General features: G+C 36.6%; 1 protein-coding gene across 7 annotated transcripts in view; it reads left to right on the forward strand.

The window, feature by feature from the left end:
• PLEKHA5 (pleckstrin homology domain containing A5) overlaps nucleotides 1–17,926 on the forward strand; it is a 237,608-nt gene that overhangs the window by 152,272 nt on the left and 67,410 nt on the right. For all 7 annotated transcript variants that reach the window (XR_006219809.1, XM_042991854.1, XM_042991853.1 and 4 more), the window contains 4 exons: nucleotides 220–320; nucleotides 4,588–4,703; nucleotides 8,454–8,921; nucleotides 15,011–15,476. Coding sequence is in view for 6 of the 7 variants with exons in the window: in XM_042991854.1 (XP_042847788.1) it covers nucleotides 220–320; nucleotides 4,588–4,703; nucleotides 8,454–8,921; nucleotides 15,011–15,476 (1,151 nt within the window). In the remaining variant the exon portion in view is untranslated. The remainder of the gene's footprint in view (nucleotides 1–219; nucleotides 321–4,587; nucleotides 4,704–8,453; nucleotides 8,922–15,010; nucleotides 15,477–17,926) is intronic.

Below are 17,926 nucleotides of genomic sequence, written 5' to 3' on the forward strand. Positions count from 1 at the left end.
TGCTTAGGATAGAGAAGCTTAATGAAGGTGAAGAAGCATATATGTTTTTGCTATTAATATTTCCTTTAAAGCCTTGTAAAGAACTATCTAAACAGCACACTGAATACAGTTCATTTATATGTAAGAACCTTTTGATTTGGTCAAAATACATTTTGAGAAAAGTTATTCTGCTTCGTGAGAACATTTAAAATTCTAATCAGATGTTCAATTATCTCTTAGATGAGAAAGAAGAGGGTATCCTGGGAAGCATACTATTACCTAGTTTTCAGATAGCCATGCTTACCTCAGAGGATCACATTAACCGCAAATATGCTTTTAAGGTAAGGAAGTAGTCATACTTTTTTAATTCTGTATTTGAATCTTGCACTGATGTAAAAAAATGGATATCGACCCATAGATTATTACAAAAAGATATTTTAGTGATGGTCATTTTTATATTTAAAATATATTAGTTAATAGTCTTAGGTTCCCTTTTAATTAGGAAGCGTTTTCTCAGATATCCAAGGGCCAAGTGTCTTTATACTTAAGAACAGTTCTAGATAAAGCAAATATGTGAAAATACTAATAATTGGTAAATACAGCTGTAGGTGTCCTGGTGGTCACTGTACTATTCTTCAAAGGTTACTTACTGTATGTTTGAAATGTTTCATTATAAGTTAGGGGAAGAGTACTATGAAAGAGAACAACTATGTTTTTTAACATAAGATATGTACATTTATGACCTCAGAGAATATTTGCAAAAATGTTCTCGGGTCTAAGTACATCATGAGTATCAGGTACATTTGAGATAATATGGAAGTTGAGACATTAAAAACGGTTATTAAATCCAAGCAGACCTGAGCCTACCTCCTCTGACAATACCCATCTGCTTCTGATAACGCTGGTTTGTAAAATACCTCAACTAAAAGGCCACTTTAATGATAGTTTGGTTATTTTTTGTTTTCAAAAACCATACTGCATTTTTTGCCTCATGATTATGGCTGAAATAAATTTCAGAGGTCACCTGTTTTTTAAGTCAGTCTTAAATTAAGAACTCTAAAGGGTTTGATGTAAAAACTTTGTTTTAAGGAAAAGGGGAAAAATTAGGGTAACACGTTTAACAGTGGAAATGTTTACCCTATTATAAAGTTTATTCCATTTTTAATTCCCATCCAGTCTTTTTTCAAGAGTACTCAGGACTGCAGCTGATTTACAACTTTTGCTAATTCATACATTGCATTATTAGCTCTAGGAAAAAAAAGAGCAAAGAAGTTAATAGTGGTTGGGCATGGGTGGATGGCCTCAATGAGAAGGTAATATCTGAGCAAACACTGTGGATAAGAAGGGAATGGCATAGAATTTCAATAAATTTTATTAACAGTGTGAACCATAAAACAGAATTAAATATTTTAAAATGCTATAACAAAGTTAATTCTAGTAACTTTAATAACTTCATAAAGTTACTTTTACATGTAAAACCATTTGATACTTATATTTGATCATGAATTTATTTTTTTTGTTTCTTTGCTCATCAATTTGGCAAAAGGTTATTGAATTTGTACTCTTTGTAGGACTTTTTGCTGGGTTCTTAGACTTAAAAATATATATTTTATCTGTTACAAGTACAAGGATAGTAATTTCTCTCTCAAACTCTCTTTTGCAATGTTGTTTCCTCTGAATTTATGAGCACCTTTGGACACTGAATCTACTGCTTGTCATAGTGGTGAGTAGAAACTTCATGGACGATTGTGGGACTTGAAGCTAGGTAGCAAACTTGATCATCACCTAGTAAATATTTCCATTTGACATCTGGCAAGCATGGGTGTGGTTTGTTAGCATAGGAGTCATGGCTGTACCTGGATCTTCTTAGCACTAGCCCAGTCTTCCTTCCACTGATCACAGATATGGACCGTGGTCTTTCATTCATTGCTCCAGAACTCCACTAAAGCAGTGCAATGACACTTTGTGGTAGCTTTAAACATTTAACAACATGTAGCATTTCAGCTGTTTCTTCTAAATTGTTTCTGTGGATAGTTTTATATCTCTGATCAGTCAAGTGAGATTTGTTGGTTACATAGTTATTTGGATCACTGTGTTCATTTAATTCTATCTTGATTCTTCCTGGAAAAAAAAAAAAATTGAAGAAGCTAATTTGATCTTGTTTAAATAAAGCAGATAGTCTAGGTTTTGGAGTAAAGTGTGTGGCTCCAGATTTATTCCTCTTATCTTTTAATGTTTAGCAGACTAACTACATACTTATTACTCTTTTCCTTTACTTCATGTATGCCGAAAGAGTCTTTGTTTTTCTTTGTTCTTCAGTTATGTGATAGGAAACTGTCACAGGCATTTTTACATGGAAATTAAGAATGTTTCCTTCACAGAAGTCTCTTCCTCAGCCTCTTTTTCTACTTTGATACAGCTACTACTGCTGTCCTTCTTTGTCTTGTCAGCCCATGCATTAAGCTGAGCACTCAGTGTTCATATGTTGGATACCAGTTCCTGATTGACATCTTTATTTCATTTCTCAGAAACAGGCAGATTGAACGACTGTAAAGATAAAAACCCACAGGGGTGCCTGGGTGGCCCAGTCGGTTAAGCATCCGACTCTTGATTACTGCTCAGGTCATGATCTCATGGTTGGTGAGTTTGAGCCCCACATCAGTATCCGAGTGCTGACAGTGGAGCCTGGTCAGGATTCATATTCTCTTTCTCTCTCTGTCTCTCTCTCTCTCTCTTCCCCTCCCCCATTCACACACACTCTCACTCAAAATAAATAAATAAATAAACTTAAAAAAAAAAAAAAAAAAAAGGGCAGGGGCACCTGGGTAGCTCAGTTAGTTAAAGGTCTGACTCTTGATTTCAGCTCAGGTCATGATCTCATGGTTCATGAGATCAAGCCCTGCACTCGGCTGTATGCTGACAGTGCAAAGTCTACTTGGGATTCTCTCTCCCTCTGTCTGCTCCATCCCCCACCACACATGCATGCGTGCGCGCTCGCTCTCTCTCTCTCTCTCTCTCTCAAAATAAATAAATAAGCATTTTAAAAAAAGATAAAAACGCACTTTCCAGTTACATAGGCTTTCCTCAACCCAAACATTTACATTTTAACTCTGAAACTTGAGATGAAAAGCTAAAGGGAAATACCGTTTTGAATCGTTGGTAAATCTTGTATGTTTGTGTGTAGACGTCTATAAGGATTAAACAAAATGCCTTAACAGCAGCACCTTTTGAAGACTAAAGGAGTTGTTAACACAAAGGGGAAATGCTAGGACATGAACATTTCTATTAATTTTGTGGCTGGTTGTTCTGGAACATTATTTAATTGAAGTATAATCGACAATACTTTCAGGTGTACATCATAGTGATTTGATATTTTTTATATATTATGCAGTGATCCCCATAATAAGACTAGTTACCATCTGTCACCATACAAAGTTATTACAAGTGTCACTGACTGTGTTCCCTATGCTGTATGTTCCATCCCCACGACTTATTTATTTTGTACCTAGAATTTGATACCTCTTAATCCTCTTCAACTATTTCACCTACCCTCTAATCCCTCCTGCCTCTGGTAACCAAAAGTTTGTTCCCTGTTATCTTTGAGTCTTTCTGTTTTGTTATGTTTGTTCACTTGTTTTGTTTTTTAGGCTCCATCATATAGTCGTACAATATTTGTCTTTCTCTTTCAGACTTAGAACACTTGGTGTAATAGCCTCCAGGTCTCTCCATGTTGTCGCAAGATTTCATTTTCTTTTTTATGGCTGAGTCACATTCCAGTGTGTGTGTCTGTCAGTCTGTCTTTGTCTGTCTACTACATTTGCTTTATCTGTTCATCTATCACCGGACACTTAGGGTGCTTCCGTATCTGGCTGTTATAAATAATACTGCAGTGGGAGTGCATGTATCACTTTGAATTAGTGTTTTCTTCTTTAAATAAGAAGTGGATTTGCTGCCTTGTTTGGTAGTTCAATTTTTATGGAACCTTCTTGAATAAGAGGTACGAATTGTAGTAAATGGGAATTGCTAGGGAATTGGGCATGGGACAAGGACAGCAAAGGGGCACGACAACGTGCTTCATTTCTTACCTCCTTTCCTTCCCATACACCCTTTCCCTTGTTTTAATTTTCAAAGGAAAATGGCAGTGTTGGGAGGAAATTTTAATAGTTACTTTTTTTTTGAGATTGAATTATATTTTTCTTAAGTCACTCATTTCTGTAACTCTGTGTGTGAGACAAGTCTTGCTTGCTTTGAAAGTTGACAGTAATGGGGGCGCCTGGGTGGCGCAGTCGGTTAAGCGTCCGACTTCAGCCAGGTCACGATCTCGCGGTCCGTGAGTTCGAGCCCCGCGTCAGGCTCTGGGCTGATAGCTCGGAGCCTGGAGCCTGTTTCCGATTCTGTGTCTCCCTCTCTCTCTCTGCCCCTCCCCCGTTCATGCTCTGTCTCTCTCTGTCCCAAAAATAAATAAAAAAACGTTGAAAAAAAAATTAAAAAAAAAAAAAAAAAAGAAAGTTGACAGTAATGATCTATGTAGGAACTACTTAACTTTCTTTCTTTTTCTTTTACAGATCCCATGTATCTATTTAAAATGATCCTATCATTTTCGATCAGGCAGCCCATCCAAACATGCGGACCTATTATTTCTGCACTGATACAGGAAAGGAAATGGAGTTGTGGATGAAAGCCATGTTAGATGCTGCCCTAGTACAGACAGAACCCGTGAAAAGGTAAAAGCTTGTAGGGAAAATAACTGTGATTTCCACTTACATTTTATTCCATGCCCTGCAAGTATATTGTTATCATAGTGCATATCATTTTATTACTCATGATACGAAATCATTTCTTCCTCAGAAAGCAAGGATTAATTCATGTTCTGTATTAAATTAATATACCTTTAGTTAATTTGAGATACCACCTGTGTTTTTATTCCCCATTTCCTCTTTATTCATTTTCACCTATCAGTGTACTGAGGTGAATCCAGAATCCTAACATTCAAACTGAATATTCTTTCTTCTTACAGAATTACCTTTAATTTCCGGTAAGTACGTTTTTAATTGTTATCTTAAAACTACACGAGACTGTTTCAAAGCCTAAATCTTAGAAAAGAATTTATATTCATGATGTTAATTTTATTGTGTTTTTATGCTATGTTGTATGTTTTTGAAGTTTAATAAATAGAAATAAAAAGTTTTGATGAGTTTCATTTCTTCAGCATTTCCTGGTTAATTCTGATGGTTTTATGATGAATGTCTCCAGAAAATAACTCAGCAAGCATTTAGATTATTTTTAAATATGTCTACTTTTTGATAAATGCTACCTTCTTTCTTTTGAAACTTCAATATTCAGATTCCTTGAGAGTACAAATATGTACTATTAAAATTGACCTGTGATTTTTTTCTTTTTGAACATCTGAATCATGTTAATAATCAACTATATGAAGAACTAGTGAGAGGAAATCTGTTTATAAAACTACTTAAATAGCAGCTGAATAATATGCTTTAAAAAAATTGTATTCCTGTAATTTGAAGAAAGATCTGTGACACAATTAAGTTTTTTTTTCCAGTCAGTTACAGTTGAGCATATGTCTCATACAAGAAAGATGCTTCCTTGCAAGTTTATTCTCTTTTTCTCTCTTCTCAGGGAATTAGGGTACTGTTATAAACCTTTTCGTTTTGGTGGGGGGGGAGGGTTAGTGTACACATTAATAAAGTCTTTTGATTTGTTGGTTAAAGGACTGAAATTGATGTATATATTTGTGGTTTGTTTTTTTTTTTTTAATATCAAGTCCAAATCAACTTAACCAATCACTAGTAATTACAGCTAGGAAAAGTAAGAAGAGAAAAAGGAAGGCCCAGGATTAAATTCTAGGACACCTATTTAAAAAAAAACAAAACAAAAAAACTCAACCATCTGCATATTCTATGTGACAAGCTAATAAAAGGAAAATTGCTTTTGGAATCTCATGTGTAAAAATTACCTGATGGGGATTGCCTGGCCAGCTCAGTCGGTGAAGCATGGGACTCTTGATCCCAGGGCCATGAGTTCGAGCCCCATGTATGGTATAGCATTCACTTAAAAAAAAATTACCCAAATGGCCATAAAGATGAGGTGATTAGCACTAATAGGTAGAGGAAATGTGTAGGTGAAAAGAATTAATTAAAAGTATTAAGACAATTTTAACATCAGAGTAAAATTTTTAAGGAGTTATTTAGAATAAAGAAATCAGCATCATAGTTTACATATTTGATTTCCAGATAGTCTCATAATATATGTTGTCCTTATCTCAGAATTTCAACTTCCATTTTCTTTTCTTGTATTTTCCACTCTAAAAACTGATAATTACTCTTAATTTAGGGTGATAAAAATAATAGTCAATATTTTGGTTGGACTTCTAACAACCTATTAGTTGATTATGTGCCTGTAACAATGTTTAGCAGGTTGTATTGATATAATTTACTCAGTCAGAATTTTTTTTTTTTTTAATGTTTGTTTATTTTTAAGAGAGAGCATAGCCAGGGGCGAGGGGGCAGAGAATCCCAAGTGGGCTCTGTGCTGACAGCAGAGAGCCTAAAGCAGGGCTCAAACCCACAGACCACAAGATCACAACCTGAGCTGAAGTCTGATGCCTAACCCCACATAGGAAGCCCTAGCCAGAAATTCTTGGAAACCACCTTTGTGCCCAGCCTGATGTCGGTCACCATTATCCTGTAGAAATTATGCTTTTTATTCTACTGCTAGCTGTTGGCATTTTTAGCCCGCCTTGTTAGCCTTACTTAATATTTCAAACTGAAGGAACCTAATTATTATAATATTTCATAAGTAGAGGGAGATTTTGTGTGTTTGGTTTTAAGGTAATGGGCTCTCTTTCATGTATGGCCAAAATACTTACAAATATTTATTGGAACCTATCATAAGAGATAAAACATCCAGCTTTTAACTAGGTAGTTAATTTCTTCTAAATTCATTTGTTCCATTCGAAAAGTCAGTATATATGTCTTTTTGTTACATGTCTTAAATGATAAGTCTTTGGAAAAATGAAGATAAAAAAGGCAATGCTGTTCTACTTTAAAATAATAGGTAACTAAGTCTAAAAACTTTTTTCAGATATTTGATATTCAATATTAAACCCACCCCCTCACTCCTAGAATTTAGTAAAGGTCAGTGTGCTTTTAGTGTAAATCTTCTCACACTTTTATCTTTTAAGATAAAGAAGCTCCATAGCGTATCTTAATAAACTTCCCCAGTGTCTAATATTGCTTCCAATCTAGAAGCTATGGGTTATATCCAACCTAAATATGTGGATAGCTTATAAATTTACTCTAAGAAAAGTAGTCAGTCACATTTCTTTTCATTTTTTTTTTTTTTTTTACATTCACTAATCGTATTCTAAACTCTGTCTATAGCTAAGTATGTATGGGTTATGCATTTCCTACTCATCACCAAAACTGGCAGCAATATCACACTTGGGATCTGATAGGAACATTATTATATATGGAAATGTAGAAGGTTGGCCAGTTCCTGAAAGGCCTCCCAGCTTGGCATGATCTTGGCAATTTCATGCAGGTTCAGACACTCAGCTTGGTCTTGTCAGAGTCTGGAGGTGATTGGTTTCAGAGAAGCTGACTCTCTTCAGAAAGTCCTAGATATAACAACTGGAATGGTGAGCAATAAAACTGTCCGGTGGCCCAGCAATGTACTGTTAATCAGCACATTCTTCCAGTGGGGAGATGGATATGGAATGCCAGATTCTAATCCAGAATTGCTTGATAAGACAGAATGATAATAGTAATAAAGTCTGTGGCAGCCACTGAAATATTAATCTGGTCCTCATACAATCCTGTAGTCCTGGTGCTACAGTTATCCCCACAGTAAATTTCTACACCTTGTCCAAAAACATAGCTAGTAAGAGATAGAGCTTATAGCAGTCTGGCTGTAAGAGTTCTTCACCAAAAGTAAGGTCCTCTTGAATACAAACATAGAGTTAGTAAGTCATATGGTTCAGATCTTGGACAGCATCAGACTGTAATTTCTTGGTGCAGCCATTTCTGCAAACCAGATTCATGTTTGTCTCAAGATGAGTTAACCCTCCTGGCTGGAAGCCACGTTGTGTATTTCAAATGACTAGCTGCTGTGGTCCTTTACGTGTGGATTTTGAGGTTTTACTGTCAAAGGGCAATCTTAATTTGCTTTATTTCCAGATTTCTTATGGGGACACTCATCACTTCTTATCCTCCAGTGCTTTATACACCATACATTTTATGTTTTCTTCCCGTCCCACATTTGTATTTATGCATTTTGGTGTTGTGCTTGAATTTTCATATCATAACATTGGGGGTTTGTACAGACTTGTTTTCTGTGACCCTTTCAGGTTTTTCCATAAAGTCAAAGGTAATTTTACATTTTTCCTAGATTGAATCCAAGAAATAACATGCGCATTATTTCATCTGATTTACTACGATTTTCTTCTCTGATTTCAGAGTGGACAAGATTACATCTGAAAATGCCCCAACTAAAGAAATCAATAACTTTCCCAACCATAGAGTGCTAATTAAACCAGAGGTCCAAAATAACCAGAAAAACAAAGAAATAAGCAAAAATGAAGAAAAAAAGGCATTGGAAGCTGAAAAATACGGATTTCAGAAGGATGGTCAAGATAGACCTTTAACAAAAATTAACAGTGTGAAGTTGAATTCTCTGCCATCTGAATATGAGAGTGGGTCAACATGTCCAGCTCAGACTGGACACTATAGACCAGTCAACGTGAACAGTTCAGAGAACAAAACTGTCAATGTCAGCCTGGCAGATCTTAGAGGTGGAAACCACCCAAATACCGGGCCCTTACACACAGAGGCTGATCGAGTCATACAGAGGACAAACTCAATGCAACAGTTGGAACAGTGGATTAAAATCCAGAAGGGGAGGGGTCATGAAGAAGAAACCAGGGGGTAAGTATCTTGTCATAACATGTCCTGAACCCACGTTTCTTTCATACTGTGTTGGTGAAGACTGGTTTCTGAGACACCTGTTGAAAAGTATTAGTTTAAATTGTGTTTTAGACACTATAGCTTCATTTCTATCTTTTCTTCATGGTAATCAGACGTAACTGTTTTTCCTCTGTTTCTCATTATGCTGTCCAGATTTCTCACAGAGGTCCTTCCCTGGTAGAGGAGAAAGTTAGATAAACAAGTGCAATACACTGTTACAAAATGAAGGCAAAAACAGGGTGCTTACAAAAACAGGTTTCAGGGACACCCAACCCAACCTAGGGGTCCAGGAAAACTGTTCTGCAGGAAATGAAATACGAGCTGAGTTGTAAAGGGTGGCAGGCTGATAATTGGCTTAGATATGCAAAACTGCAGAGTTGACAGAGCTGGAATCCAGGCTTAGGTACAACCTCTGTGATGATGCATGAGAACCAAGGCTGGGGAGATAAGCCAGAAGAGATGTTTTCAGATTTGGTGTTTCAGAAAGATCACTCCCACCGAAGAATCTGGAGAATGAATTAGAGAAAGTTCAAACACTATTGGAGTAAGTGAAATGAGGAGAGAGAGGGGATGTATTTAAGGTGGGATTGACAAGACTAGTTGAGTGCTTGGATGGGCTTGATTGCAAACTAGTCTCAGTCTGATAGGGGAAAATCAAGCATGACACCTGCTTTTAGGACTCTGGTCATCAGGGATTGTCTGGTGCCTTTTACTGCATGGAAAAGATTTGGGAAGAGAGAAAGTAATGAATAATTGGACACGTTCAATTTGAGGCGGCCTGTATGTAGTCTGTAGCTCCAAAGAGAAATCTGGACTTGAATAAGTTTTGGGGCATCATCATCGTATCAAAAGCGCTTAAAGGTAAGGATGAAAATAGATAAATTCATTCAGCTGGAAGCTAGATAAAATAAAGATTCTACAGGAAAACCTGAAAGAAAATTTACATTTAAGGGAAAAAGAATTGAGGGACCCGCAAAGGAGATGAAAAATAAAGGCCAGAGGAGATGGAAGAAAAGCGGGCCCCTACAATGGGAAACAGTGTTCTGTCATTAGGCCAGAATTTGGTGATGCAAAACCTAAAAAAGACTTTAATGTGCTTGTGGGCAGAAAAATTACCTGAAGAGTTATTGCGACTCTTACCTCTCAGTAGTAGAAAACCAAAAAACAATGACATTAATGATGTTTTGGTTAAGTGAAGATTAACTTAACAGTTCTTCCAGTTTGCTCAGTTGTCATGGCTGATGTCTGCAGCTGTCAGCCAAAGTCTCTCTCCTTTCAGGAGCCGCTCAAAGGCCTGGGTACACTTGGCCTCATCTTTTGTTATCTCAACCAGCACTGCAAAACACTCTTGCAGCGTGTTGTTCACTTCCATTTTCTTTTTCTCCACCCTCAGTGCTCACTTTTCTGATTTTCCCAAGGAAGGGTTGTGAGAAATATTTGCTATTTCAAAAATAAAGTTTGATTAGACAGAAGGAAAACCAGAGTTAATTCCGGGGGGGATAAGTGAACGGATGTTTGGTAGTACTTAAGGTAACCATTTTCAAGGAAACAATAATAAAAATGCCAGCCAGAAAATTTTCTGAATCTCTACCCAGAAAATTAAACCTCACTTCTTAATGAAATCACTTCTCCTCAATGATTCTATACTTTCTTACAGTTGAAACTGTATAATTAAAGTGGCTTGACAAACATCTGGAAGTTAGGGTTTTCTTAATTGTTGAGCATAAATAATATTTTCCAAGAACTTTTAGGTCTCTTGATAGGTATAATTAACACACATAAAGTCTTTCTGTGTGACTTTTTTCTTTTGAAAGCAGACTTACAGCTTCTCAAGGTATTTTGAGCTAAGATTTTCTCTGCCTTGCCTCTCCAACTTTGGAGTCACTGGCTAGAGTCTACTTTGGGTCATTGAGATATATCACCTACATTATTATATGAACTTCATATTTTAAAAAATAGGATGTTTTATAATACAATAATTTTTATTGGTGGAAAGAAGCATAAGGGTTATTCATAGTATAATTCATTTTGTAAAACTTTGTGGAAGCCTTGCTATTATTATTAAAGTTCTGATAGAAAGAAAAGGGGTTTAATATTTAGTCAAATAGTAGATCCCTGCATCTGTGAACAGAGCTTTAAAGTTTCTTTGTGAGTGGCAGGCACTGTTAAGATGCATGGTGCCTTAATCCATTGTTCTGCATGGCAGAATCACAGGGACAGGGTTTTCATGGTGTTTGACAGGCAGCTGCTAGTGAATGGAGCACCAAACCTGATGAAGGAGCTTACAGTGTTCATTTCTTAAGCTTTCACTTAAAAGTAAATCACACTTTGCTTAATTTGAATTTCTTTGGGGAAAACCACTGAAGGAAACTCGTTTTTGAAAAACAGGTCTCAAAATGCTAGAAAGTATATGTGGTAAAAATAAATTTACTTGAAAATAACCTAACTTTGTACTAAAATTCTTCAAAAGTGGTTCCAAAGATGGCAGAAGAGCCTTTTAAACTTTGTAGTCATTAATTAGCCAAGCTCAGTAGGGAAATAGCATACTGTTAATGATCATAGGATAGGTTAATGGCTCCAGTTGAATATACATGTCTACAGGAGCGTCCAGCTCACATATTGTGAATGCTTCAGAGCACTGATGGAGGGTTTTGGTGTAATAGACTTTCTGAGCTGGAACTCAAACATTAGTTTATGGGCAGTTTTTATTGTGTTTTAAATTAAAAATATATGTCCATTCGTTATATGGTTAGAAATAGTTTTTTCCCACATTTCCAAACTAGATACAAAGTTAACATTTATATTTTTGGTATGTGCTTCTATGGTATAGTTCACTGCTTAGTACAGAGCTTTTTGCATATTAAAGTCTCTATAATAGTTCTTGAATTTGCAAATGACCAAATCAAGGTATATTGGGGTAAATTGCTTTAGTACTAGGACAGAAGTTCTAGGACAGTGTCTATTTCTGTGATTGACTTGCTTCCTAGCAGATAGCTGCGGGGTTGCCAACTCTGAACTTCTTCCAGTTTCTAGCTTTGTTGTTAACAGAGAAGGTAGGGATAGGAAGGGAGACCAAGCAGGGGGGAAAACAAATAGGAAATATTTGTGGCAAGAAAGCAGCAAAGAATAGAAGAACCTTTATACTGGTTGTGTCAGAGCACTGGGTACCTTTTTTCTTCACTCCAGCCCCAAAGACCTCCAGTGGTTAGCCTCACTGCAGCAGTTCCTGTTGGGGTGTGAGGGGCATGTGCAATTTTAAGCAAGCCTGTTGTAAGTAAAGACATTGAAAAGCTGAAGAACAACCAGCGTGATGAAGGAAATTTGGTTTAGGGGGGATGGTTAAAGGAATTGGAAATATTTCGAATACATAAGACATGGAGTTTAGAACTGTAAGATGGCTTTATGATCACATCATCTCATAGATGAGAAAACCAAATCTCCCAAAGTTTCAGTTTGCTAGATTTGAGTATCATATGAAGGACTCTAGTAGCATTTTAAGATTATGCCCTTCCAGGTGTATTTTTATTTTTAATTAAAGAGTAAAGTTTTTAAAATAATTTTCGTGGTTTGGGGAAAATTTTTTACATAGAAGGATTGTTTTGCTTCTTCATTAAATCCAAAAGTCTAGGAATCATTGGCATAATGAAAAGAGTGCTGCTTAAGGAAGCAAGAGCTCACATGCCACTCCTAGTGGGCTCACTAACTCTTCCTTTAACCCACATATTAAAAGGAGCATGAGGGACGCCTGGCTGGCTCAGTTGGAAGAGCCTGTGATTCTTGATCTCAGGGTCATGAGTACAAGCCTCACATTGGGTATAGAGATCACTTTAAAAAGGAGAAAACATTAAAAGAAGTATGCGCTCTTGGTCTTTTCCACACACCACCCCCACCAAAACAAAACAAAAACACCATGCTCTCTAACATTCTCTGAGTCCCAGAAGATGTAATTCATCCAAGGTCTCCTTATACATAAGTAGGAGAGCAAGAATCTTGGCCCTCCTGACTCTTGATCAGCTGCTTTTTCCCACTTTATTATTTTGTCATATTTTTCACAGCATTATCCCCTCTGTGGGTGCTTTAAGCCACAAAAAAGTGTATTTAACTTGAGACTTCCTCTGGTGTTTTTGTAAAGGTAACATAATTTTACTGCCCTCGTAGGCACAAATTATGCAGGGATTTTTATTATCACCATTCCTCTTAGCTCAAACGCACCCAATTCATTACACCTAATCATCACAATGAAATCTTTTTTTACTACGGTACATTAGTGTTTACACATTGTCACTGACAACAGTCTTTGGGTCAAACAGCTCTGACATCCAGCTTATCAGCCAAGGATTCCCAGATGGTGAAAGAGTGTGGTCAGGTAATTTACGCATTAAGTCTTCTACCCTTTCTGGCCTATGTAATCACCACCTTTTTTGACATTTTAACACCCAGTAGGAGGCAGCAAAATAGTATGCAATCATGCGTGCACAATTGCAGACTACACTCTATGTTGAAAATACAGTGCACAGAAGAAATGTGTTAATGTTGAAAGAAGAGGTTGGAAAACCTGGGTGTATGGGGGCCCAACTCCCCCACATTTAGTTGATTGAATTACATTTTATATTAGAATATAGATTTATGCCAAGTGTAGATGCTAGCAAGATGAATACTTATGATTAATATTGATCTTTTAAATCTTGATTTTATTGTGGTTATTGTTATTAAAAAGATTGTGTTTGCATGTAGAATTTGAATTGTAATTGCACCTTATTCTTACCTCTGAAGATAATGGGGGAACACAAATCCTAACTTTTTAAGAAACTTTTTTATATAATGTATCTGACCTAGCATGAGGTTAGCAAAGGATAGTTAAAACAGTGTTTTTATCACAGAGTCTTTTTTAAAAATTGTAAACTAAAATTCTACTTTATTCTCTCATTTCAGGAAACATTAGGAAATCTGTGCTTAGTAATATGCCTTATGTATCCATGTCCAAAAATATAGCATTTTAACAGAACTTTATTTTAGATGCTTAATATACATGAGAATTTTTAGATTGCTTTAAAAAGCCTGCCACAAATATTTATACCAAGGTGGAATATTCATTTCCATGCTAGAAACATGTAAAACTCCTGAGATTTGCAGTTGTATATCTGGATATTACCATGTTTAAGTGTTTTGTCTTTAAATAGTTAAATTACGGGGCGCCTGGGTGGCTCAGTCGGTTAAGCAGCCGACTTCGGCTCAGGTCACGATCTCGCGGTCCGTGAGTTCGAGCGCCACATCGTGCTCTGGGCTGATGGCTCGGAGCCTGGAGCCTGCTTCCGATTCTGTGTCTCCCTCTCTCTGCCCCTCCCCCGTTCATGCTCTGTCTCTCTCTGTCTCAAAAATAAATAGACGCTAAAAAAAAAATAATAAATTAAAAAAATAAATAAATAAATAGTTAAATTTCGAGCTTTAGCTTCCAGTCACTTTTATTTTTCAAATTAAGAAAAGATATCAAGGAGAGTTTTCTCTTCACACCACAAATGTACTGATGCGCTTCTTCCCAGAAATAGTCCTGCTTTCTGAAAGAAACATTGTAATAGAGGAGTCACATATACCTGCAGGGATTCATTTCCTGTCTTCTTGCTCTATAAGACAACTCAAACCCTTCAGTATTCCATTCTTACTTACCTTTTGAAAAGAGCCTAGGAGTTTGTTTATATAAAAACAAGATACAGAGACAAACTTAAGATTAGATCTTGGATATTCTTACAAATAAGTATTTTTCCTTTTTTTAACCAAACTGCACGTTGTGTGGAATTAACAGTCTTTTATGTAAATAACAAAGATACTTTTTACTTAATGTAGTAAAGTCATCAAATTGAATTTCATAAAAAGGTCGAAATGTGTTCGTTAATATTTTATACCCTGTGTAATATTTTGATCAACTTTTTAAAAGTAAGTCCCAAGATATACTTTACTTACCGGCAGGAAAAAAAAATTTACTCTAATTTAGAATCTGGAAAACAACTCTCTTCTTCATTTTTATATTTCAATTTTTTTTTTTTTAATTTTAGAGTCATTTCATACCAAACGTTACCAAGAAATATGCCAAGCCACAGAGCCCAGGTTATGGCCCGCTATCCAGAAGGTTACAGAACACTCCCCAGAAACAGCAAGACCCGGCCTGAAAGCATCTGCAGTGTAACCCCTTCCACTCGTGACAAAACAGTAGGGCCTGGAGCAGAAGAGAAACGGAGATCAATGAGAGATGACACGATGTGGCAGCTTTACGAATGGCAGCAGCGTCAGTTTTATAATAAGCAGAGCACCCTCCCTCGTCACGGTACTTTGACCAGTCCTAAAACCATGGTTAATATTTCTGATCAGACAATGCACTCTATTCCCACATCACCTTCCCATGGGTCAATAGCTGCTTATCAGGGATACTCCCCTCAACGAACATACAGACCGGAAGTGTCTTCGCCAATTCAGAGAGGAGATGTGACGATAGACCGCAGGCACAGGGCCCATCACCCTAAGGTAACATATCTGCTAATCTTGTGTTAACTACTACTTTACGGATGTTGTGTTTTATTTCTGTCCACCTATTCTTTTTTCTTAACGGGAGAGACAAAAAACTAGGTAGGCAAGGCAGCTCCTTTGTTTTAAAAATTAAGGAAGAATATGGGACGCCTGGGTGGCTTAGTTGTTTAAGCGTCCGATTCTTGGTTTCAGTTCAGGTCATGATCTCACAGTTTGTGAGTTTGAGCCCCGCCATGGGTCTCTGTGCTGACAGTGCAGAGCCTGCTTGGGATTCTGTCTCTCTGCCCCTCCCCCTGGCATGCATTCATATTCATTCTCTCTCTCTCTCTCTCTCTCTCTCTCTCTCTCTCTCTCTCTCTCTCTCTCTCTCTCAAAAAAAATAAATAAATAAACTTTTTAAAAAATCATAAATGTCTTTTTTAAAAAATTAAAATTAAAAAAGAATAATCTCTAGTGTCAGAATCTCACATGTAAAAACCTAAACTTGCAACACATCATCTTTTGAGAGCACAAAAATGTTTATTTTGAGCAGATGTGTTATGCATTCTTCTGTGCTCCATAGCCTATGTCATCAGCTTTCCATGTAGGTTAAGACCACTTGCATTTTTATTGGCTCTTCACACACTGGAAAATTCTATTCCTGTCCTCTTCCAGCAGCATACCTGTATTCTTGCATCAGGTTCATCCTGCACTTTGCTAAGATAAAAGTGCTGAGCTCAGGGCGCCTGTGTAGCTCAGTTGGTTAGGCATTCGACTCTTGGTATAGGCTTAGGTCAGGATCTTGTGGTTCATGAGACCATGAGATTGAGCCCCACTGTTAGTGCAGAGCATGCTTGGGATTCTCTCTCCCTCTCTCTGCCCCTCCCCCCATCCACTCTCTCACTCTTACTCTTGGTTTCTCTTAAAATGAATAAACTTTTTTTAAAGAAAAGTGCTAATCTCTTCTAACCAGCTGCATATATGGCTTATTGAAATCATCTCCTTATGTACCCAATTTAATATTAGGATAACAATGCAGGGTGGCATATATACTTTTTAAAAATTAAGATACACATAGAGATCATGTTTTAATTTGTACATGAAGTTGGTTTAAGCATTGCTTAGTAGATTATTTGGAGTTAATTCAAATAATTAGCTTTTGTGTTGGTTAGCTTTTTATAATACTAAAGCACATGTTTTGATCATTCAGCCTGTATGCAGCCAGTTGTTTAATGTCTATCCTAAAATGAAAAGGAATTTTTCTGTCATTTTCTTTTTAATTCTAATGAATTTCTTACTTTACACCATTTTAAAATGTACCTTTTCTTATCCCTCTGACAGACTGAATCCTTCAGTTATAACATTGCATAAAGTATATGTTTGATATAAATAAGGTGTATGTTTTCCATAAATAAGCATTAGTTAGAAATGAATGAGTCAGTCAGGAATTTTTCTTCTTGGAGGAAGCTTTAGTTTGCCTCACCAAAAAAGGCTCAGGTTGAACTCCATCATAACAGAGTTCAGTGTTTTGTCACTTTGTACATCCAACAACTAAATCATCTTTGATTTAAAAAAAAAAAAATGGTAACAATATTTAAGAGAAATCTGATTCAGTAGTGTGTGGTTGAAACATGTTCTCCTGGGAATTAGCATTTTTTATTATTTTTGACCTAAATGTATCATCTGTTTCAAAAACAAATATAAAATGAATGTATGCTCTCTGTCTAGTTCCTAATCAACTACTGGTCTACTCCTCTTCCCAAAAAACTTCTTAAACATTGCCAAAATTTTCTTTCAAACTCTCCTGTCATTTTCCTTGATGTAATCATTGGTTCCCAAAATATGTCCGTGGACCCCTGTGGGGTTCCCATGACCCTTGCAAGGAGTCTAGTCTGTAAGCTCAAAACTATTTTTATAATGGCAATAATAAGACATCATTCATTGCGTTACCATTTTCTGAGTGCAAAAGCAACGATGGGTACTGGCACATTAGCGTAAATCAGGGGGGCAGCTCCCAACTGTGAATTTTTAAATTCACTTAAAAATCCCTTTGATGAAGCAATGAAAGATAATTTTATTCAATCTTGACCTTTCATTATACATCATTTTCATAGTGTGTGTGATGAAATGGGAAACGGTGCATAAAGCAATTTCTCTTGCGTACCAAACTACTAACATCAAGGTTGACTCAGAAAAAGATACGTGTGATTGAGTTGCAAGCTGAACTAGCTCCTTTTTTCCTGAAACACCATTTTTACTTGAAAAGATGAATGACAGACACACTACGGTTGTTCACACTCGGTATTTGACAGACACTTCTCAGAGTGAAATGCTATCCTGTCACTTCCAGGAAAACAACCAACAGTATTTGTCACTGATGACAAATTTGAGCTTTCAAGCAAAAATTAGAATTTTGGAAATGTTGTATCTGCCACTGTGAGCTTGACAGCTTTCTGGTGCTTAAAGAT

This window comes from Panthera tigris, chromosome B4 (genome assembly GCF_018350195.1).
Source record: "Panthera tigris isolate Pti1 chromosome B4, P.tigris_Pti1_mat1.1, whole genome shotgun sequence".
In the NCBI taxonomy this organism is placed as follows: Eukaryota; Metazoa; Chordata; class Mammalia; order Carnivora; family Felidae; genus Panthera; species Panthera tigris.